General features: G+C 39.7%; 3 protein-coding genes across 3 annotated transcripts in view; 2 read left to right on the forward strand and 1 right to left on the reverse strand.

Moving 5' to 3' along the window:
- hwt (SH2 domain-containing adapter heavyweight) overlaps nt 1-11,617 on the forward strand; it is a 135,777-nt gene extending 124,160 nt beyond the window's left edge. Inside the window, exons 7-9 of the mRNA XM_029307228.2 lie at nt 7,223-7,421; nt 7,672-7,791; nt 7,881-11,617. Of these exons, the coding sequence (XP_029163061.2) occupies nt 7,223-7,421; nt 7,672-7,791; nt 7,881-8,070 (509 nt within the window). The 3' untranslated portion in view covers nt 8,071-11,617. The remainder of the gene's footprint in view (nt 1-7,222; nt 7,422-7,671; nt 7,792-7,880) is intronic.
- Nucleotides 11,161-15,483, reverse strand: LOC114934570 (uncharacterized). Its single transcript, XM_085488517.1, is given in 16 exon segments — nt 11,161-11,304; nt 11,393-11,460; nt 11,653-11,722; nt 11,819-12,056; nt 12,335-12,580; nt 12,651-12,916; nt 12,991-13,095; nt 13,256-13,563; nt 13,713-13,808; nt 13,949-14,108; nt 14,111-14,356; nt 14,479-14,640; nt 14,745-14,905; nt 15,007-15,133; nt 15,219-15,332; nt 15,403-15,483. Coding segments are annotated over 16 exon segments (2,574 nt in total). The 3' UTR covers nt 11,161-11,178.
- Nucleotides 15,484-16,928: 1,445 nt separating this feature from the next.
- LOC114934651 (uncharacterized) lies at nt 16,929-19,388 on the forward strand. Its single transcript, XM_029307345.2, has 2 exons — nt 16,929-17,065; nt 17,513-19,388. The coding sequence occupies exons 1-2, from the start codon at nt 17,027-17,029 to the stop codon at nt 19,259-19,261; spliced, it is 1,788 nt and encodes a 595-aa protein (XP_029163178.1). The 5' UTR covers nt 16,929-17,026; the 3' UTR covers nt 19,262-19,388.
- Nucleotides 19,389-23,536: the final 4,148 nt, after the last annotated feature.

Below are 23,536 nucleotides of genomic sequence, written 5' to 3' on the forward strand. Positions count from 1 at the left end.
CGCCTACGGCCGACAGTTGCAGGGGTAAATGTTACACAGAGAGTACACGAAGGTTAGGCTTGGGTTCACGTGCGCTGATGTATGGAGCTAGGTTGAGGTAGAGAAGCGAAGAAGCACTGGGTGTAACATGTAGGCGACAGAGAAAGGCAAAGGGAGATAGATGAGACAGAGAGAGAGAGAGATAGGAAAGCGAGCAACTATTTTTATCGTCGGCCTCTCGAATGTCAATAACGGCACGAAATGCTCGGTAAATCCGTTTTGCTAAAAGTTATAGGTCCTTAGAAAGTGTTCATTTTTCTGCCCGGGGAAAATGTACGACGCGTTTCCGACGACGAGTGATTCCCCGGCATCGTGAGATACGCCGACGCGGATTTATTTAATCAATTACGGCCTCGGGCTCTAAAGCACGATGTCGCTGGCCGAGTGATTTAATGCGCGACGATTATCACTTTGCCAGCTTCGTCGTACCTTTATTGCACTTTGTTGTAATCATATGATAAATTATTATTAATTCTTCTCGCGCTATTATACGCAACCGCGTATAAAAAATATATATTTGAGATATTTATAAATATGAGAAATACATTAAATCAAATAAAATGCAAATTACACAGCATAAGCTAATTTGATCTTTCGTGGAATCAAATCTCTCTCCTGTTTGTTCAATACGAATATGCGTACATTTATCCGATGAAACACGTTCAGTGAAAACGTAATGTAAAAGCATTCGATTTTGCTGATAAAAAGCCAGTCACGTCACTCAGTTACAACCGTTCTTTGAACAACTATCGCGTACGTCGAAAATATGAATAAATAACCCCGTCGCCTACACCAAGTTTAATCAACGCGCGAGCGAATACATATATGTACGTGAATGTCACATATGCATATACGTTTACGAATGTCGCGCCGGTCGTTTCCGTTTTGCTAGATAACGAAAATGCAGTTGTCGCACTGCGTCCTCGTATATATCGTATATGTACCAACTATTTCAATCGCGATTGACCGAACATTTCACGCGATGATGCATTTTTCGTCGCTGAATATATGGGAGACAATAAAAACTCTCGACACTACCCGGATAACTCTACGCGAAATGCTTTAATAACGACAAAAAAACTGTGTACCAGCTCGTGCAACGTGTAATCATAAAATATGCTCGTATGCTGAGAAATTTTTGTAAAATTTGATGAATACGGAATTATGCGCATAAATAAATCTGCGAAATTAAAGTGTGTTATTTAATTCTAAAATAAGAAAATTCTACAGTACACGTGTCATTTCGTAAATGATGCAGAACTCATTCTCTTCTACGTGATACGTTCCGCATCTCTATTCAGCAGTTTAGCTGCGAGTGTGAGAGATCGAGATCCGTAATACTTTTTCCGGTTGATGGATGTCGGCCGGTTCGGATTCGTAAATTACTTTTTGAGGAGGGAGAGCACACAGAGAAAAAGGGCGACGCGAGGCAATGAGATGTAGAGCGCGTTAGCACGTGATCAGAACCAGATTTTCTCCAAGATATACTTCTTTTGCGTCCAGTTGTCGACAATTACTTTTTTAGGGGTTGGAGGAAAGTGATCGATCGGTTTCTTTCTATTATCGCACATAGATGTCTTATTGGTTCGATTAGGTCGCGAATAGGTTATCGATCACGATAAGTCATCTTGACCGATGAGGCGATACAATTTTTAACTCGTTTTTACGTACAAACATTTTTGTATAATAATTATATAATCAATGATAATTATCAATGATAGTTTAGTTGAGCTTATTTATTTTTTGTGATAATTAAATAAACTGTTTGTTGCGTTGTCTTTTTCATTAATAATTATCTCAATAGGATCAAAAAATTCTTATCTTAAATTTTACCTTGTAAAATTATCAAATTATATTTATCTTCTTTTCTTCCTCTGAACGTTGAATGTCTTTACCTAAGACGATGGATGGATGACGCAACGGCCGGAAACAGCGAGTCTAACCATAAGAGTTGATTTTTTCTTCGGTGCATCTTCTTTACGTTTTGGTGACGACAACCATCTGGGGCGGCCAACTATCGAAGGAAGAAGAGTTCGCGCATTGTCCTCTTAGATAAAAGGCATTGGCTTGTGTCGGTTCACAATGTGCCAGAGATGTGAACGAAGGATGGAACGTAAAGCCGCTTTATTCCGCTTCCCACACGGAGGTTCATGTGCCCGTATCACGGGTCGTCGCTGTATGAGAGTGCACGTGTCACGAGGAAGATAACAGGCGAGAGCGTATTGAAAGTATTGGAAATATTACGCCCTACTTGCGACAAGTTTGCACTGTCCCCTTTCCGATCATCTCTTTAAAACATCATCGTCGAAACGACTCTCTTTCGTCGTGAAACGGCATTATCGAATCTGCCGAAACACAAATCAAATATAAAGATTCGAGAGATAAACTGTCGTCTCTTGCGGAAAATCGAGCGAAAAATGAGAGTAGCTTCATCGCGACTCTTGCTCACGTATCCCACGAACGATGAATACATTCAACGTTCGTACGAGACACGTACGAATATTACGTTAGAACGTTTGCGATTCTCGACGTCGAAAAAAATTTACACTCGCAATCACGACGAGCAGATCTGTCTTGCGCATAAGCCATTTACTGGTGCTGGTGAATGTGAACTCTTCTAACTGATGGCGATCGTTAACGAGCTGTAGAAAAGGGAGGAGGGAAGCAAAAAAGTGCATCGATGTGGTGATATCTGGCTCGGTTCACTTCAGTGGCTAAACGAAGAAAGATTTGGCTAACTGCAAAAGAAAAAAAATATATGTATACACAAGATTCGATAATTCTTTCCGGTTGTTTCCGGTTTTATTATCACATAAAAAATGTATTTGTATTTTGTATTTTGTTTGAAGTAGCTTATTTGTGTCGCTTAAAGATAAGTACTCGAAAAGAAAAGAAAAAGAAAAGAAGATGTAATATCTCAAAGAGAGAAGAGATTACATATCTGATTTAGTTATATAAAAAGATCATAAAACGTATTTTTTGAAGAATTTTTATCTTCTCGCAGCAAAGAATATACTTCAATATATACACACATTTTCTTCATTTTATTATTCTGTGGTTATCGTAAAATGCGTTTGATTCTATTAAAAATTCACAACAGAATGAATTTTATCTGTATGTAAGTAAAATAGTAAAATATGTGAATTGCGAAGTAGATATTTACGATTCTGCATACATTTCCATTCGATAGTTTGCCATGGCCCCATTTTCGTCGCACTGTCCTGTTTACTTCGTTCCCCGGCATGGAAGAATCCGCAATTTTGTTATATGTGTACCTCTTCATACACACAAATCACGTACGGTTTAGTCAACATCGCGCACTCGGTCATTTGGTAATTGGCCAAATTATTACACGAGTGGTCGCATTTTAATATTTAAAGCTGTTATATCATCTGGTTTCGGTGGTAGAATTAGTCTTGTAAATGTAACACAATGTGCTTAGAATTTTTATAGTTCGTTAAACAATGAGGGGACACTGTACGTGCTTGAATTGTTTATTATTATTATTACATTTACGTAATTATGTAAAATTGAATAATTGCAAATTATGTCACTTGCAATTGCGCTGCGTTCGCTAACGAAGCAAAATTAAAACGTCGTAGAAGCTCAGCAAATTTTAATTTCTCTAGTTTTTTGCGAATGCAAGTTTTTTAACCAGTTTTCCCTCTCTGTTCTCAACGAATTTTTACAGTTCGTGAATTTTAAAGGAGCTTACAAAGTCACTGTGCGTTCTGTTTCTAAATTCTTGCTCGACGAGAGGATTTTGTCACGAATGCAGACAACGCTCGTAGTATGTACACTTAACTTCATGCGAAGATAAAGTCCCGACTGCAAAGTAAACGCAGTTTTATCCCAAATCCTTGAAAAATCTAGCCACGTACCGTTTGCCTGATGTCACAGGAGCGACACGTCGCACACTGTCTGCTGTTATTCATTTGGTAACGATCCAAAATACCGGAGCGAGTCGAACCGGTATTCGTCTGACCATTTCTCGGCTTTTCTACTGGCGAGTCCTCCAACGAACTTAATAATTACGTTCACCGATTAAAACATTAATTACTTCACGTAATTGGCAATTTAATTAATTTAATTTTGCAATATATTGTCGTCAAATGTGGCAGTGATAATAATAACGAATAATATAAAATAATCAATATTAAATAACTTGTTAAGCAATTTTAGTATCATAAATATATAAAATCGGTCACTGTCAGTCGGTTTACAACTTGTTTCCTGGCGGTAATACATATACGTAGATAAAAAATGAGCCTTCCAGAACGAGTTATTTCGTAAATAATGAATGTTACAGGCAGTAACATAGACCGAAATGTCGGTGATCCTCGGACAAATTGTGCGAGAAAAATCATCGGAATCGTCTGATGGAAACGTCTGATATGCGTCTATCGTACTTCATATTTCATGAGGATCGCGGATGTATCAACCATTCCGAGCAGGTTCGAAGTGTTTGCCACCGTGTCGATAAGGGCTCGTCGATAGGGGGATGGAAGAGCTCAAGGGCGTGTAACTGCAACATCTGTCGGCGGATATTTCCTAGATCCATCCAGACAACGGCATCTCACATCTGTTGTTCGGATATTTCGGCACCATTGCGAAATTTCTTTGGGGGAGAGAAACGCGTAACGATGCGATATAAGCCAAGAGACGTAGCGAGTTCTTCGGGATTGCGAAATCATCGTGACTCGGCAACTCTCGAGATCTCCTCCATCCGCGGTCAATTCATGCGCGAGAGTTTCCGAAACTTTCCAAGTTTCGACGGGAATATCTTTGCATTTATAGGATGAAGGTTCCGCTGATTGTAAACGCGATCGGTTTCGACGATTTATCGAGATCGCAAGTTTTACTCCGTTTCCATTATGTGCTCTTTCCCAGCATTTAGAGCTCGGCAAAGTTCTCCTCGTGAAAGCCACAGTGGCTGCCGCTCCGTCATAAGGTGTCATCCTTCATTTAATAGCGTCTTGCCACTCAATGGAATCGCCATTGACTCCTTTCCAGGCGAGTTTGACATGCCGGCTCCCCGAGGCCGTAAATTTAGCGGTGCCGTAAATCTCTACGGCGGGTTCCACCCTCCATCTCCTTCGGCCGGCAATAAATACGAATCGCTGGCACGGGGATTGCTCGACTTCCCGGAGTCATCTCGAGGAACGCCGCGCCGCCTCGACTCGTCGATATCCGGCGGAACGTGTCGTCAATGTGTCCTGATTTTTGGAGAGAATTAAAAGTTTGCGTTTTGCCATCCGTGATAATACGACAGCACGCGTTCGCGCTGGAAGCCTGCGAGATTTCCCGTGCGTCCTCCGTCCCACTGCAGCTTCGGAGCCTTCGTTCGTGACCACGAATTTCCCCAGAGACGTGTCTGCGGTGTCGCCTCGAAGTGTTGCGTGTCTCGCGTCGAAGGAATATTTTTCGCCTTCTCTCACGTTATTTCTCTTCTCTGACTCTCTATCGCCACACGCAAAACATCTTTCTCTTTCTCCAAAGCTCGTACACCACGAAGGAGTTTACTCGTGTTCCTGTGACTCGTGCCTACGTAAGATCCGGTACAGAGACGTCTCGGCGTCTCCCCATTTCCCGCGGGAATGCGCGACAGTCGGGAAGTCCGCGAAGAAATTGATTGAGACGTATCTCCGTCAGAGACGGATATTAAAACAGTCTGAGGGAGAGAATGAGGATACGAGTGTCAGGACGTGAGATTACCTGCTGGGTTGGGTGATGTACAAAGAACGAGCGAGAGGAAGATTTTGGCAAAGACAAAGAAGTTGAGAGGAAGAACCGTTTACACCGCGTTGTCGTGGCTCGAGAAAAAGGAGGGAAACATCGAGAGGATAAATCTGCTCGGCCGATCGCCAGATTGAATTTAATAATACAGACGCACGCAATCTCGTCGAGTAACGCTAGCCGTTCGCCGCCGTTAATGTTTAACCATTTCCGAAACCTGTGTTTCGCAAAGAGGAATTGAATAGAAATGGCGCGTGAGAGATAGCCACACGGTTTTGCGGGTCTTCCTTTTGCCTTTCGTAATTTGATGTGCGTGTACAGGATGCTCCAGAAGCAGGTATCCTTTCAATCGCAAGTTACACGAATTCAACTTCGCCTTTTGTCTTCAGTTAACAGTTTGTTACAAATAATTACTTGTCGGACATATTTTTTATATTAAATATTACAGCACGTAATTGTAAGACTTGAATAAAATTTTTATAAAAGTAGAATTGTGCGTGAGTAAAAATTATATATAAAATAAATTGTATTTTTTTCTACTCGCAAATTGTCGAAAATGTTTAATGTCGAATAATTCCGTAACTCTTCAGACGCTTTTTTAATTTACCCGGTTGTGTTGAGACATCCTATATATCTGCATATGCGTCAGACGAGAGCACTTCGGCGTGCCCTCCGGACATGTTAAGCCACAAAAGAGGCTAACCCGACGTTACACCTGTCAGAGCAATTTTATTGTACCTGCATCATGTAGCGCGTCCGACAAGTCAACCGCTAAGAGATTGCGCCAACAAATGAAATTAGCGCCCTACCACCGTACTTCCTTGCGAAGTGTCCTTCGTCGATTATTATTGTTTTCGAAGAGCCCTCGACGCATTGCTATTATAACAGGAAAAAGTATCAACTGTGAAAAATTGGATAAAAATAAACGCTTTATAGGACAGAATAATTCATCATTTTTAAATAGTCCCCGTAAAATCTATCTTAGAAAAAGCAATTTTTGTTGTTAACTTTTTCAAAATATATTACATTACGTAAGTTAACAATAACGATATTATCTTCATAATATTAAAAATATTTATTTCGTTGTCATTATTTATATGATATCAAGTATTATTTGATGCTGAAGTATCGCATTGTGTTTTAATTTCTGATCTCAACCACATTATCTTAAGCAAGGGTAGATAAGAGGAATAATAAAATGTCAACAGCCCCATAACACTTTCCGATAGATGACGCAGCTTAATCTACCCGTTATTCGGCGTAGCCAAGTTCTGATTTGTGGCAATAATTATTGAGAGACAGCTAAACCCCGCTGTGTACAAAAGAGAGAGAGAGAGAGGCAGGACGAAAGAGAGATTGCCGGCAACTCTATACATGCCGGTATATCATCGGTGTTTACTGGGTGGGAGCACCACGATGCGTCTAACTGTCGGGTGACTCATTTCAGGCGGCGGTCTGTCGCGCCCGAAGATGACTCTGAATCTGGATGCCGGTGGGAATGCGGCGGGGACGAGCTGCGGAATTCCGGGCGGCGGTTTATTGGCGCCGAAGAAACCTGGCTTGAGCCTCGGCTTACCGCTGGAGATCAGTACCGCACGGATATCAGCTGATCTGGTGGACGTGGAGCTTCCGTTGGAGAGACAAGGGTTGGTATACCGAGACTAATCGGTCGCTTCTCGTCGCAATTTTTTCAATCTCGACGTGCGGTAATATTATCTCTTGGCTCGAGAATCGCTAATGAGCTCGTTAACTAGTTTCAAGGTTGCACGCTCTAGTTCTCTCTCTTGTGCGACCGTACTTTATCTTTGAATTTTGTGGCACTTCTCGTGAAACCTTGCTAATTAATTCGCGTTAATTTACGATAATCATATATATAATTGGAGATTTGTTATTTAGGTGGTATCACGGCTCCATCACGCGCATCGAGGCGGAAGGTCTCTTGCGAGTTCATCAGGAAGGAAGTTATCTGGTGAGGAACAGCGAATCGACCAAGCAGGATTATTCTCTGTCTTTGAAGTAAGCGTAAATTAACATTTTAATATATTTGATAATTGGCGAATTTTTCCATGACCGGCTTTTCTAATTACTTTACTGTTTCTTTTCAGGAGCGCTCGCGGTTTCATGCATATGCGCATCCAAAAGAATGAGGAATTAAACGCTTACATCCTGGGACAGTTTAGCAAACCGTTCGAGAACATACCGGAAATGGTCCGTCATTTTAGCGTGAATCGTCTTCCGATACGCGGTGCCGAGCACATGTGTCTCTTGCATCCGGTTATAGTTCAGCTTTTGTAGCGCATCTATCGTAGCGCCATTTAAGGTGCTGTACCTCTTTTTGATAATCTGCTTTTTTTCCCGCCGAAGCGCGCGGTTTGGCAATGAACGAGCTTGATACAGCAAAGATACGGAATGTCGGAGAATATATTGTTTCTCCGTGCGATTCTCCGAGAGTCTTCCGAACTGTTCACGAATGATACGTGAGTGACTTCCTCCGAGATTTCTCCGTATCAATTTCGTATTTCGGTTGAACGAATCGAATTCCGCACGAAGAACGTCAGAGATAATGGACAATAATGGCATCGACGGGAGATACCGTTCCGTCATAAAATGTTACAGGGGAAAGTACGAATACAGTACAAAAGTATAAACAGTGACTGAGGGAAGCTACTTAACGGTACACAGTACGATCGATCAGGCGAGAACGTCCGGGTTCGTGCAATTTGTAGCGAGAGAAACCGATGTTTAAAGTATGCATGAAGAATCTCAGGTTCCGCTCCGAGTGAAAGGAAACTTTCTCATAACGTTAATATACCATCGTCTTTTCGATAACAATTTAATTTCTACGCTCGAGTCCAAAGCTTCCATTGCACAATAGAATTAGAATCGATAAGGACGACTACGTATCCGAATATTTGAAAACGTAAAGATCGGTAAACATGCTTCGTCTTCCTCGAAAACATCGCGTAAACCTACCTCATAAGCAGACGCATGCATCGTAATATGGCGTACAGACGATCGTTGCGATATCAGAAGCATCGTAATGGAAGAACTCGAGGAGCGATTTTATCTCAAACAGATACAAATTATTATTCGCAGTGGTAATTGCTCGCAATAAATTTCACGAGGGATAACGATTCGAAAAAGTATACGTAAAAACGCATTATTACCCGGCTAATGAGTTTGCCAATTCGTTATAAAGGTTGTTCCTCGAGTCCGCGATCACGCGGATTTTACGAAAGAAACTATTTCGATGGGATCAGAAACGCTGCTTTACGAAACGGTAATTTAAGTAAGAAAGAGAACGGGAGGTATTGTACGTACTAGGTTTAACGAGAGAGAAATGTAACGAGAATAGTAATGACCCGACATGGCATTGAGCTACAATAAAAATAATCCTAATATCCACTAAAAAAAGGCGAAGAAAAGCTGGACGGGCGCGAAGCAAGCGCGAAGAGATGCCAAACTTTACTTCTAATCATAATCGTTTAGTCAGGGTTTAGTTGTCCATCGTCATTGATAAGTAATTAAGTTTAGATTTAGGTTTAGATTATTAAGCGAGCATATATAAAAATAATTTACAAGAAATTTGAATCGGCAATTATTGCGAGTTTTGGATGAAACAATCGCTGTTTTGGCGAGGGTTTTGTGTAATGTCGTAAAAAAAAAAAAAAAAAAAAAAATTAAAAAATGACGAAGGAGATATATAACGCGCTTTTCTGCAAAAAGACGCGAGCGTCGATAATGAATGCGACGAGAATAGAGAGAGAGAGAGAGAGAGAGAGAGAGAGGAAAGAGATGATTGAAGTCAACCAATCTGAATCATCGGTGACTCGTCATCCGAGTCATCCGTCCGACAGTCCCTATATAGCGACACATTCGCGGGAGAGTTTTGCGATAGAATGCAACCGATACATATTTTTTCATGTGATATTAATTTGTTACAGAGATAGCCTAGTTTTACCTGTGATCTTTTACCTTAATTTCCCTTGTCCGATAATAAATAAATTAAACTTGCTATTGTGTAATTTACGTAGCCAGCAACGACGCGTCGGTCAGGCGCGATGATGAGACGTCCGTGGTGTCACAATAATTTTTCGGATTAAGAATTCGATTCGCAGTGGTTGTGAACGAATTTAAGTTAGCTATTGCGATGGCAAGAAGGAGTTTTTTGCTTAATATTAAATAGTGACGTAGGGAACTTATACGACGATCGGTAGCGAGTGCCAGCATCGTGTGCCAGAATAGTTGATACTCTCTTTCAATCGTTTGACAATTCTCTCGTGATATCTTGTTAAAAACGATTTTATTAGTTTCCTAATTAAGAAAAGTAATATTTTAAATTCAAATCGAAATATAAATGAATTATGCACGAGGCACTCTCTACTTTCGCGTCCGATTAAGTTGAGTGTAATTCGTACGTATTTTAAGCTGCCAGTATTATTAACTGTAATCGATAATGCATATCCATGTTAACGTTTAAGACATTATTATTGTCCCCATAGTCCTGCAATTGATACATTGAGAAACTATAATCTATATATTTATTTCATCATTATATTCATTGCATTGGGTATGATGATAACGATGAGGTTTCTGTACGCCGTTGATTTAATCGCGAAATCATAGAGCTCTGTAGTTCTATGGTATTGTAATTCTAGAGAATCCGTAAAAACGTAGATTACTACTTATCGAGAGATATAGTACGTAAATTATATGGTAGACACTAACTTGTAGATACTTCCTGTACCTTCAAATTTGTATGAAGTAGCATTTAGATCATACCATATACATATAGTATATATATATAAATATATATATATATAAATATATATATATATATTATTATTATAAAAAAGATATTAGCACATAATATCGTTTGTAGGGTACGTAATGTTAAGATCGAGCAATGCGGAGTGAGTCCAATGAATACCTTGAGTACTGTTTACGCCCTTTAACGTAAACGGATCTCGGACGGCGATGTGCAATATTCTGACACGGTCTCACAGGACTGTACATTCGTAAAGTACGCGAGCCAATATTTTTGTTCCAACAAGCAGATCACGAATGTTCCAAATCGACTTTATTAGATAGTCTTGTATACTCTGGAAATTTCTCTTAATTAATAATAAAACAAAAACGTAATAACTCCAATTTGGCATCACACATGTCAATTGTTTCTACTTTTGTAGAAGTTCTATACTTTTTCGCGCTCTTATACGATCCTAAGAAAAAAATAATCTTTTTACATGAGAGAATAAAAAAATTTTATGTGAAAGATTTTACAAAATTATATAATCCGTATCATTTCAAAAAGAGCATCTAAAAAATATTAATGTAAATTAGATTTATATATGGAAGTTAAACAATTTTTTTTGCTCTAATAAGTATATACTATCATTTAATTTATTTTCCCTCTATCGCTTCGTTACTTTCGTAAAGCACGATCTCATCCTGAGGTCCAGCTGGGATAAATAACGGGTGTTCGTCAACATTTTTTTGTGGCGGTGTCATTTGGCTCGCTTCTACAATCTGTGCCAATTTAAACGTAATTACGGAAGCGTAAATATGGAGAGCTTATATTTCGATATTTTCAGTAATTGAAATGAGTATGATATACCGATTTCTCCGCCAATTCCAATATCCTCGGTTCCTTCGATGGTTTTCTTGCGTTACGTTTTTCCATAACTTACAATAGAAAAGAATATGGAAAATGTATCATGCAACTTACTAATTATCACACGTATCGCATAACAATAATAATTGTAATAATTATATAAGTACATTTTTGACATATTTGATTTGATTTAATTATACGGCAGTTTTCCTGTCAAATAATGACTGATTCTCTGAATACAAAACATTGTATTATTCGCTCACCATTTCCAGTGTTATTTCGTTGAATTGAAGAAGATTTACAAAACGACGTCGAAGAAGATGGCGCACGTTCCTGTGAAATATATGAGGGTGGAACAATAATAAATATATTTCATGGGCGAAACAAATACTTAAATTGTCTATAATGACATTTTCTATTGAAACTCACCGCAAATCGAGTTTCCTCGCTAATTTGACTCTCCCAGCAAGCTGGCTCGCAGACGTCCAGCTTATCCGGCATTAATCGGCTACGATACATCTTACCGTCTTTCCCCTTTATCAAACCGTCTGTTAATTGTATCGTCTGGGGTCCCCATTGGGTCAAGAAATGTTCTACCCGCATAACTTTTTGTCGAGGAGTCACGACTGTGTGACTCCCGCCGCAATATCGATTACAAAGATGATCTCTAAATACACATTAAATTTAAGACAATAAGACTTAGCGTGATACGCTATTTAAAAGAATTAAAAGTTCTTCTAAGAATTATTAGGTTTAACAATATTGTAATTGGGAGAAAATTCATGAAAGTTTTAAACAATATAATTAAATATATTTTAAATATTATAATATATTTATCAATATCTTTATGATATTATTTAGTTTTCGATATATGTTCATGTTATATTTTTTCGAGATTTCAAGATCGATCACAATACTATTGCTGGGAATGCTATTATCAGTTACCTGGGAGTCTTCGCGAGTAATTTTTCCTTTGCTTTTATTTTCTTGGCTTCTTCCTGCATTGCCGCTTCAAATTGGATCATATTTCTGCTGTGAGGCAATTTTTTCTGCTGCTTCCTAACTTGATCCAACTTGTATGTGAGATAGGGTTTCATACTGATAGTGCAAGGCAATGGTTCAGCACGAAATCTGGCAGCTTCCTCCGTTTTCATCACGACGTCCTTGTCGCACGATATACACTGAACATCTCTAAGCAAAGAAGCAAGAGATTGATATCGTAGACGCGTTAAAATCTCATCTGCGAGCTTGAAATATTCACCTGAGTAACTTCTTCGTTCCAGCTGCCTCTATCTCGCGCCTCGCCTCAGCCATAATTTTCAGCTTTTCTTGAAGCGACTTCAATTTATTAGTCACAAAGTCCTTCAACGGTGTCATCTCGATTTTATCCACTTTTGCCGCAATTTCGTTCTGCATCTCGTCGAGCGTTTGTTGCCAAATCGCTTCTTGCTTAGTCAGTTTATCGATCGCCTCTTCGAGACCACGTGAGAGATCATCACAGGTTGCGTCGAATTGATCGTATGATACCTACAGTGATTTTTATGGTGTTTCAATCTGTATCAGAGATGGTTCAACGGATTTGTGATGTTCCTTATTTATACCTTTCTGTTAACGGCTTGAGCATCTGCTTTGTCAGCCAAAGCATCTTCGATATCTTCTTTATCTGCTTTGATGGTTTTTAGAAGTTCTATTTGTTCCAGCAACGTCTATCAGCATAAAAGTAATCTTCGTAAATACAATCACTCGAATAAATTATATAAAATACAAGGAAGCAATTTTTTTTATAAATTAATCTAGAATTTATTACTGTTTGATATAAAAAATGAATAATATGTTGATTAATTTTTTTTAATTAAAAACTCGTACATTAATGTGCGTTTCTTTTTTCTCCTTGTCATCTAACAGTCTGTCCATCGTTTCTCCGATTCTCCCCATATCCATTTCAATTCCTTGTATTTTCTCAACAAGTACATTTATATCGATGTCATCTGCTCTCTCAGCTGCTCGAATAACTTCCACTTTTTCTGACAAATGGTCAATATCTTTCTCTAATGCAATCACGCGTTGGGTAATATCGCTCAAAGCTTTGTCATTCGCTTCAACTATTGTTTTTTTATCTTTAGTCACTTCTGTAACAGCAGGTCTATCTCGCACCTCTAGTACATCAACATCAACTTTCGTGAGTATTCTTTCTACATAATACATATATATTATTTCACAAATTAATTTATAAAAATAATATTAATAATAAAATGAATAATGAATAATATGTATTAAAATGAATGATATAAGTGAAGTATGAAAAACTCGTTAACAGACGCACGTGCAAGTTTTTCGTTAAGATCTTGCAACTCTTGCTGTATCTCAGCTACATCCACTTTCAATGTATCGACATCTTTACGAATTTCTGTTATATTTTCTAGATACATTTTTTTAATATGTTAGTAAATTACTTTTGGTACATATTTTAGAAACTACTATATATTGCAAATTTATAATCAGATAATATCTTTAAAGCACTAAAGTAAATTTTACATAAAATCGTTAAACGCTTATTACCCAAAACTGTCACTCGAACACTTGACCTGTCGACTGACATTTTTGATATTGTGTCAACTACTGGTGTGGAAATTCTGTCAGCTGCTATTTTAGGAATTTCCCTTGCCGGTTCTTCTTTTTCAGGGAATGGTACGGTGTCTTCAGTGGTTACAATGTCTGCTTTGCTGCGATTTCTGTAACTTTCTCTGCTGCGGTTTCTACAGCTTCCGCTGTTGCTATTACAAGATTATCAACAGTTGGCGATATATCTTCCAGTAAGTCGGCAATCGTTTGCAAATCAGTGAGCTTCTGTTCCATCTTTGCAACTTTTTCTTCGAGTTCATCCAATCTCGTGTTAATCAACGACATGTCTGCTGTTGTAATTACATCAATATCGCCTTTAATTACATCCTGTACCATTGTTGTGAGCTGTAATAATAGTTTAATATTTTTAAGTATTTTTATTCTTTTTTTATTTGTGTTTTTCTTTTATTAAAATATTAACGTAAATATTATCTGTAAAAAATTTACAAGATTTGCAAGTAGTATACCTTCTCGATACCTTGTTCGCTCGCATCTAATCTTTTGTTAATGTTGATAAATTGCCACACATCTGCGATAGGATCTCCGTTCCTGCCTTTTAAACGTTCGACTATTTCCGGAGACGTAGACAACTCCTCCAGAGTTTGATACTGCTGTTGTAACTGTTTCACCTATTGTTGATTTATTGACTTAATTATGTCTTTCAATTGTATCATTATTTTTCTACATTATACTCTTAGTATCATCTGTGTCAAAAATAATTTCGTCCACGCACAGATTGTTCGAGTTCCTTGAATGCTAATGCTGTAGGAGAAGAACCATTTACGACAGGTTCCACAAATATGACTGTCTGAGGTTCGCCTTCCTTCCCAGGAGTTACTTGTTGTTTTATTGCTTTCGTTACTTTTAAATCTTCCTCCGTAGGTGGTTCGCTATCTAAATCAAATTACATCTGCTTTATTATACGCACAGCAGCTTATAATAAATTAAATAAATGTATGAGGATATAAAACGCGGGACGAGCTAGAGCTTTGTACCTTCTGTAAATATTTCAACCCCTGCATCGTCTTCTCGAATTTGTTGCGATACTTTACCAGTACTATCGGTAACGTTGTATTCTTGCAGGTAAAGAGCAGGTCCTAGCTTTAAGGATTGAACCATCGCCTATAAAAGTCTTCGCGTAAATAAACGCATAAAAACTTTTTTTATTACTTTTTTTGTTCATTTATTCATTGTTTATTTTTCTTACTTTAATACGATCCGCGTTTTGACCGCGGTACTCCACTTTAGCAGTCTGTAAATTTATTTGTTGCAACAAGACGTGGAGGAAATTATGAAGAATGTTAAAGTTAACCACGCCAATCTGAAATCAATTACTCTGTCAGTCATGTTATCTGTTGCATGCATAATTTGTAATCTTATCATTGTTTTACCTCCGGCGTTCCGAGAGCAAGATCGAGCATTTGAGGAAGAGAAATTTGCAGACTAACAATTGGGAATGCTTCCGCAGCCATTTTTTTACACGAATAATTAATTTCTCAGGAATTATGTAAAGATCATAATACTCGACTTCTCAAATAAAAGTACGGTTATTGTAAAAGACATCGACTAAATTGTCAATTTTGAAAATCAATTGCCGTTTGTTCCTACATTCATCCCTTATCCAGCAGATTGAGGGAAGTAAAGTTTTGCTCTTATATTCACAGTTGGCGCTACGAACATGTCTGACAAGTAGCGTGCCCGTTTGGAAGTTATTTGTATTATAGAACATGTCATTAAAAATTTATAAAAGTCTCGACGAGAAAATTACTTTATTATTAATTTTTAATGTGAATAAAATGATATGCTTAATAGTAATTAAAATATCATTATCTAATGTCGCTTAGGAAATTAATATTCACATAGTCGTTTTTCATATCGTGTAATCATTAATATTTTGATGCATCTTGCGATATTTTATAATTATATAATAACTTTGAATCTCTTTTCGTGCACATATTGCTTCATTATTAAAAAAACCTTTTTTTCTTAATAACATTTATGTTATGTCCCAATAAGAGTGTCGTATAAATCATAAAGATTCTACTTGCGCTGCAGTTTGCAGTTTAATATTTTTCAATCATTTCTGTCGTTCATCAAATATCATAGATGTGACGCGTTAATGAAACAGTAATTCACCGCGTGTCATTTCTCTACAAACAAGTTCGGTTTATCTGACTGCACGTGGCCGGTAGACCGAAACGTGAAACAGAGAATCAGGCTTGCTATACTACCGCAGATTACATCGAACCGTATATATTTTATCGAGTCCCCGGATATGATATTCTCGAGCGTTTCCGTTGAACAGATACGATCGACGTCAGTTCGATCGTGTATTTATATCGCTCGCATATCCATTTCGCGACTATGATGAATTCTCCTGTATCGTGAAAGGATCAGGGACGAATTAAAATCGCCGTATTTCCTAACCGGATTACGCATGAATTAAATATAATATGAATAAGTCATCTTTTCCGGACGTTGAAAATTTGAAAACCAATAAAATTATTTTCTCATAATTTCGACTAATTTTACAATTAGAGAATCTTTCAGCTTTCTAAGGTCTATGTTAGAGAATATTCTCTTCAAATAATTAAATAAAATTTTAAAATCTCTTGGAAAAAAATCATATGCATCTTTTTTAAGAAAATAGTTCCCCTTTAAATTCCATCATACGCATTATCGAGATTCGGCAAAATCTGGAGAGGCTTGAGTAACGTTTCGAGTATGAATGATTCAGTGGTGGTACATCTATATAGCTGCGTTCTCGAATTACCCATGATAAAGCCGACATTGGCGGTGTTTGAGTTACGTTGTTTGATCACCGGGCGAATGTTTAGCTGTGAGTAATGTCAGCATTCTGGCCGATATCTAGTCGAACGCCTCGACATTCGATAGCACGGCGGTGTTACGCCGTCCGTATGATTTACTCATCCGTCAGGTGAGAGACAACCTCTTTCTGTCTTCTTTCGCGATTTTTCCGCGTGCGGTCAGTGCGGTGGCGATCACGGCTACGAAATGATGTATACGTTAAAGGGAAGCTGCGCGGTGATGACGGTGAGTTTTAAAATATCTTTTTTATTCGACGGGATTAAATCTGTTACATTGCCTCCTCAAACGTTGATGGCTCTATCTCGGTCCACGACAGATTTCATTTCGACTTTCATCTATAATTAGCGTATCTCGTAAAGAGTTTATCTACATATCGCTCAAGTTAAAAAAAAAATGTCAACGAATGATCTATTTATATATTTTCGCGCTGAATCCGGTCCGATTGTATTGCACGATTGTTTCCCGATTGTTTCGCGGAACGATACGCACGTATTTAAAATGCATCGAACAATAATTTTATATCCGCCACAACACAGCCCTGGGGGCAACGTTCCGGAAATATCGTTATAGTATAGTTCGAACAAACTCCGGGGATGCGTCGTACTGTAAACATCCGCCATACACGCCAGGCAAAAAATATTCGACGATATTGTAATCTGAGTCTCCTTTCAGCTTCTTCTGTTTACTCGGACTCATGGCGATCTCCTCTTCAGACACGCGCAGCAGCAGCAGCAGCAGCGATACAATCCCGCGATACCGTCACTTCCGTGGTATCTCGCGCCATCTCAAGAGTTCGTGCTCCGTGAGATTATCCTCGAGTCGATCATTCCTTCGCTGTTCGATACCAACGCGATTCACAAACGCCTGCTGGACACATCCTTCTACGGTAATTCGGTCGCCGCGACGTACTCGAGCGATAACGTTCTGTCACGCGGGAATGTCTATCGTTTGTCCAACGGTCACTGGATGCTGTGCGAGGACGGATGCGTCGATTGCGAGCCGTGCGTAACACAGGGAGATCCCTTGTTCAAGTGGATTCTGCAGAGGGTCAAGCGGCCGTCAGCCTTTGATCCCTCGCGACATGATCTCCAGCTGACTATAATTTCGCAAACGGACGATTACTTCCGCACGAACAATCTCTGGCCCAATTTCTACATTTACGTAACATCCCAGGGAGAACGGGGCTCAATCTCGGTCACCGAAACGAAACATAACAACGGCTCAGAAAATTCTCCGCCTAATCTCGAAAACAATTTTCCGCAACAGCATCATCATGCGAAGAATCCCTTCGCGGACTCAATCTCGGAAAAAGAGAATCACATTCTGGAGAGTACCGACAAGTCGCTCGAGCAAAAGTACCGGAATATGAGACATCGACCTTTGCCCGTAGAAGAACCGGCGGAAGAAGCGAATCAATTGGCGTCCAAGTTGATCCTGGGAACCGATCAACGAGGTCAAAAGCATTTGGTCCACGTGGTGCCGGCGGATCATCCGCCGATCAACGCTTCGAATCGCTCGACATCATCGCAGTTCGTGGAGGGTCAAGCGACACGTTCGAATAATATCGTTCCCAAGCAGGAGAAGCTAACTTACCAGCAGATATCCCGCCAAGTTTTCGACTCCTTGAATACGCACAGACAATCAATCGAGAGTTTCCTGAAGTCACCGGCGGACAATGTAAGCGAACAGCAAATAGCTTCCTCCACGGACAATATAGAAGTTGCTGAATTTTCCTGGAATAATCGCGACGTAACTCACACAAGTGCCAATTTCGAGCCATTGCGCACTAATGACACCTGGCTATTATCACCTTTTTATGTAGAAAATGAAGATGGGACGGAAAAATATCGACAACGTAAAAGCAGATATGGCTATCAACGCATAAAGCCGAACCTTAATGATTATCACACTAGATATGCAAATATAAATCAAGCTGGGATACCTCGTGGTCAGTTTCCAATGAATATTGATTTCGATAGAGAACGGCGAAGAGCACGCGTCAGACCGTACTTTATTAATAATGATAATATCTCACAGATAAATTCATCGATTTTATTACAAAGTTCTTCGAACGGTTCTTTGGTAGAAGATGCCATTCCGAGGAAGCCTGGTTTCAAGAATGGCTTTGTTGCAAACTCCGCGAAGCAAATTGATCTTAATGAAACGTTCATTGATAAAGCAAATAACAATTCCATAGAGTCGAGTTCGATAACAATAAAACGCGAGAATGGACGATTATTCAACTCGGAGAGGCTGGCAAGTGGCGAAGCTAATCGAGAATTCGAGACTTCGCACCATGCTTTCAGGATAATTACTACCGAGTCGCCGATAATTCGAAGAGGACACGAAACTACTACTCTAAATCGTACTGTAGCATCACAAATAAATGCTTCCAAGACATTTGCTGATAATCAGCAGTAAAAAAAAAAACATAGTAGCGGCAGAGATAAATATTATTAATTTTGCAGTATTATATTATATAATAATATTATTATACTAGTATTATATATAGACAACGGTATTATATTATACCCTACTGAAATATTAACTGGCGCATATGATTTACCTATATAATATTAATATCAAACTGATATTCTCATAAATAAAAATATATCGAGAGATGTTTGAAAGGTTTTTAATTAAAAATAATTCAATTTTTTTCAACGAGATTCTGGACTATATATCATACACGTAACAAGCAATATAAAGAATTATATATTATATATTAAAAATAAAATATATAAATTAATAAACTGTAATAAGGATTTGATAAATTTAAGGATATTATTTTATCTAATGTGTAATAAAAATGATTAATTGGCAGAAAAAATATTAACGCGCCTCTAGGATATAAACAGATAGATATATTTGAAACTCAATGCTAAAACATCGAAAGATACATGCGGGAGAAGAAGGCGGGCGGTTTGGTTTGAGAAACAGGGACAACCCCGACGCTTATATTTAATTAAAGAGGATACGGGCGCGGGAGAGAAGATCGAATAAGGCAGGTAGTGCTGGCTCGAAGTTGAAACCAGGCCTGTGTTTCTTGTCTAATTATCTACCCCCTCGTCCTGGTCGACCTGCCATGTTCACTTTCTATGTCTAGTAGTTGCTGCTTTAGGCAACTCGCTTTCATCCTCCATTTTCCTCTTTTTTCTTTGTCTTTCTTCCCTTCTCTTTCTCTCCCGCTACTTCTATTTTCCTCTCTTTGGAATGCATTCTTTACAATGCATCTATCTTGTGTGCTCTTCTTTTTTATTTCCAACATCCCAGCAGAGAAATCGAAAAAGATAAACAACCTTGTTCAACTATTTCCCTCTCCATGCGTACTCGATTTGAACTCGTCTGCTTGTCTACATCAGCGAGCGGCGCCGATTGCAGATAGCCGCGAGGACCAACCGAACGAGCTCCCGAAAGTTTTTAATTAGATCGCCGTATCTTCTTCCTTCCTAGGCGATCAACAACGTTGATACAATCAGGAGTAAGATTCGCCGCCCTAAGCGCCGATGCCTCTCCATGGGCGAGACATGGAAAATTTCTCTCCTTTTTCAGAGACTCTTTCTAATCGCATTTCTTGTTAAAGGTCGCCCTCGCCCGTGCTGCCTTCTCGCTTGTCCTTCAGCGAGGTTCTTCGCGTGATCTCGGTCACCCTTCGTTCTTTCCCTCGCTTTCCCTTCCCGCAGTCGAATGGTGCAAAACGATCGACTCGATCCCTGGCAGATTGGTTTTAACGAGTTTCCTTTCAACGCGGTTTATCGAGGAATTGCGGACGCTTTCAGTGAGCTTCTTCCTCCGGCTCGTCTTCCTTCTCTTCTGGCCGAATACGCTAGGGAAATTTCCACGGAAGATCTTAATTAAAGACGCCCGCCCGAAAAATGAGAGCTCCCCCGGTTGGGATGAATACGCGACGTTATTGCCGCACCGACGTGGCGCAGATCCGATTATCGCACGGTCTGATCTATTAACTGTGTGTACGTAGCTTAAGGGGATTCTCGCGAAAGTTGGGCCGCGTTTGCCACTACGGCGCAAGCAAATACGCGACCGATCGAATTTTAGTTAAGAGAGCTCGGGCATTTTGCGACGAAACACGCGCATTTCAGATATTTCAGACGGGAGAATACATATGTATATGAGCGCGTAAAACGTTTCACAAAATATTTGTCCCAATTTAATTGAACACACAGTGTAATCCTCGCGCCATTTAAAAAGTCATCCATTATTTGTAACATTTATGACGCTATGCCAAAAATGTTCGTTTATCGCTGTGTTGAAGTAGATCGATATACCGTTGGTTGTACATTATGTCATGTTAAATTAAGTTTCAATAAAAACCATTGCTAACGGAAACCTTCAAATGAAAACATTCCCATGGCAGCGATGCAAAATATTTTCTATAGCAAAAATAATATACTGCAAAATTTTGTCGAATAAATTGTCTTCTCTCTCTCTCTTCGAATTCAGCCGCTTAAATTCAACCTATTTTATACCGGTAAGCACCCTCGCGCGTATATTCGCACGTAACTCGGAGATAAGCGTACAGCCAGCGCCGTAAGTCTATCGAGCTTTCAGACGGCAAAAAGTGGAGGAAGCGGAGACGAGATTGGGAGTGTAGAAGAGAAAAGAGAAGCCCGGCTTTTAACAGTAAGACGATGGAAAGACCGGGACCCGTCTGATAGGAGATTGACGCTCTAGCGCGTGAAAAAAGAGAAAAAGGGAAAACAGGGCTTACTAAACGCGCGTGGCGGAAAGGGCCGTTCTCTCTGCCGTTTTCAGATATTTAAATCCGCGCGAACGACCTCGGGGGTTCCGCTCGCGATTCACCAATCTCTCTCCGCCCTTTCCTACCCGTGATCCGAAATCTTACGAGAGCGAGAGGTTGCAGGCGCGGCGAATCCGTTCCTTCCTGTCTGGTTTCTCGGGCTTCGAACGAGAACGGAAGGAACGCGGGAAACGGTAGGTAGGAGAGAAGCGAGAAATGGTGGGAAAGATGGGAAGAGTTGTGGAGTGAGTTGTTCGAGCGTGACGTGTATTCTTGTCAGGGTGAAGCCGAAAGACGTAGTACACAGCAGACTTTACAGGCCGCTTGTTGGAGAGGAAAAAGAAGACGACGTGCGAGAGAGAGTCAGAGAATGATAGAGAAATTGCGGAGGAAGAGAGAATCTTCCCCCCCGGTATGTACTTCTTAATGGTGTGGGTGTGTCGGCGCGGATGGAAGAGTAAGTTTTAAAAACATCCCGGCCGACGCGCCTCCGTGGTGCTGGTTTTATCGCTGCCTCCTGCCTCCAGGAGGACTCTCTTTCTTTCTCAACCCCCTGACTCCGTCTTCTCTAAACCTCCATCCGGGCAAAGCCTTCCTTGCCCGCCGTGGAGCACTTGCCTACGTATGTACTGTCGGCTGTAAATCCACCAAAAAGCATCTACGGGTATCAAGAAACAAGCCCGGTCCGCAACGACGCTTGAGCTTTTAAACCTGCATGAGCGTAGCGTGCAATTTCGTAACGATCTGCGCACGCAGGTGCTATCCGGATGGAACGAGGAGAAAAAAAATTGCCGCCTAAAATGCACCCCGCGATACGCTCGAGAGAGTGCTTAGGGTTTTTTTTTTTTTTTTTATCGATCCCATTTGTCATTAATGTACGACGTGGCGAAAATGCCCGGGAATGAATATTCATCAGAATATTCGTGCTTCTATCATAGCGGAGTGAATAAAATTATGCAATACGAAGCAGAGTTTCGTATTATAAGAGTTCGTCAAAATAATACTTTTTACTTTAATATTTTAAAATAAACTATGCAATTGTAATAAAGAGCATTTTCATCAATGTTTTAAGAATATAAAAATTTTATATATTTGTAAATTTTCTCATTTTTCAAGATTTATAATTCATGACAGACTTTAATTAAGATAGGTCTATTTATAATTTTGTATGTCACATGTCATTTTATACTTTGAAATACATATAAATACGTTTTAACTTGTATCTTGTGTCGAAACATTTCAATTTTGTATATCTGATACATCACATTTATAAATAAAATTCTGTCCTAAATTTGATTTCTAAACTGTATTAAACATTATAGATCGTCGAATCTAAAATAAACTGTTATCAAATAGAATTGTCTTTCGCCTATATTAGTCATCCTGATGACGATTTATATTTTTTTAGTTAAAAATCTATTTCTAAGCAATACTATTTCAGCGACCACCTACTTGCCTCGATGAAGCATTTATTCGAGAACAGACCACGTAATAAATTACGTGCAACAAACTGAACTGCAAGGCGGCCCAAAGAAGGCAACTAAGAGACGTTTTTAGAGTAACTTCGGCGCGCCGATACGAAACTCCTTCTTTCCTCCACCTCCGGTTGGGGGTTCGTCTACTTCGACGTTGCCGCGTTCACGTCATTCTGTCGGCCTTTTTGCTTCAAGATACTTTCCCTTTGACCGACAGGAGTAGATTGGATATTTTTCCTCGTAGAGCACCTGGGTTTTTCCCCGCTGTACAAGGCGGTCCAACGAGAGACGCGTCTAGGGTTCGCCTTCGCGTTTTCGCACCTTCCCGAACTCGCGCACGAACGGCGACGCGTTGCCGAAGGTTGGTCCACAATTCGCAACAGCCAAATCGGCAGCCGGTGCGACGCGCGAAACAACTCGTCGTCGTCAACATCCTATTTCGTTTCCCATTACGTAAACGTC

Source organism: Nylanderia fulva, unplaced genomic scaffold (genome assembly GCF_048542155.1).
Source record: "Nylanderia fulva isolate GAGA-0341 unplaced genomic scaffold, ASM4854215v1 Scaffold7, whole genome shotgun sequence".
In the NCBI taxonomy this organism is placed as follows: Eukaryota; Metazoa; Arthropoda; class Insecta; order Hymenoptera; family Formicidae; genus Nylanderia; species Nylanderia fulva.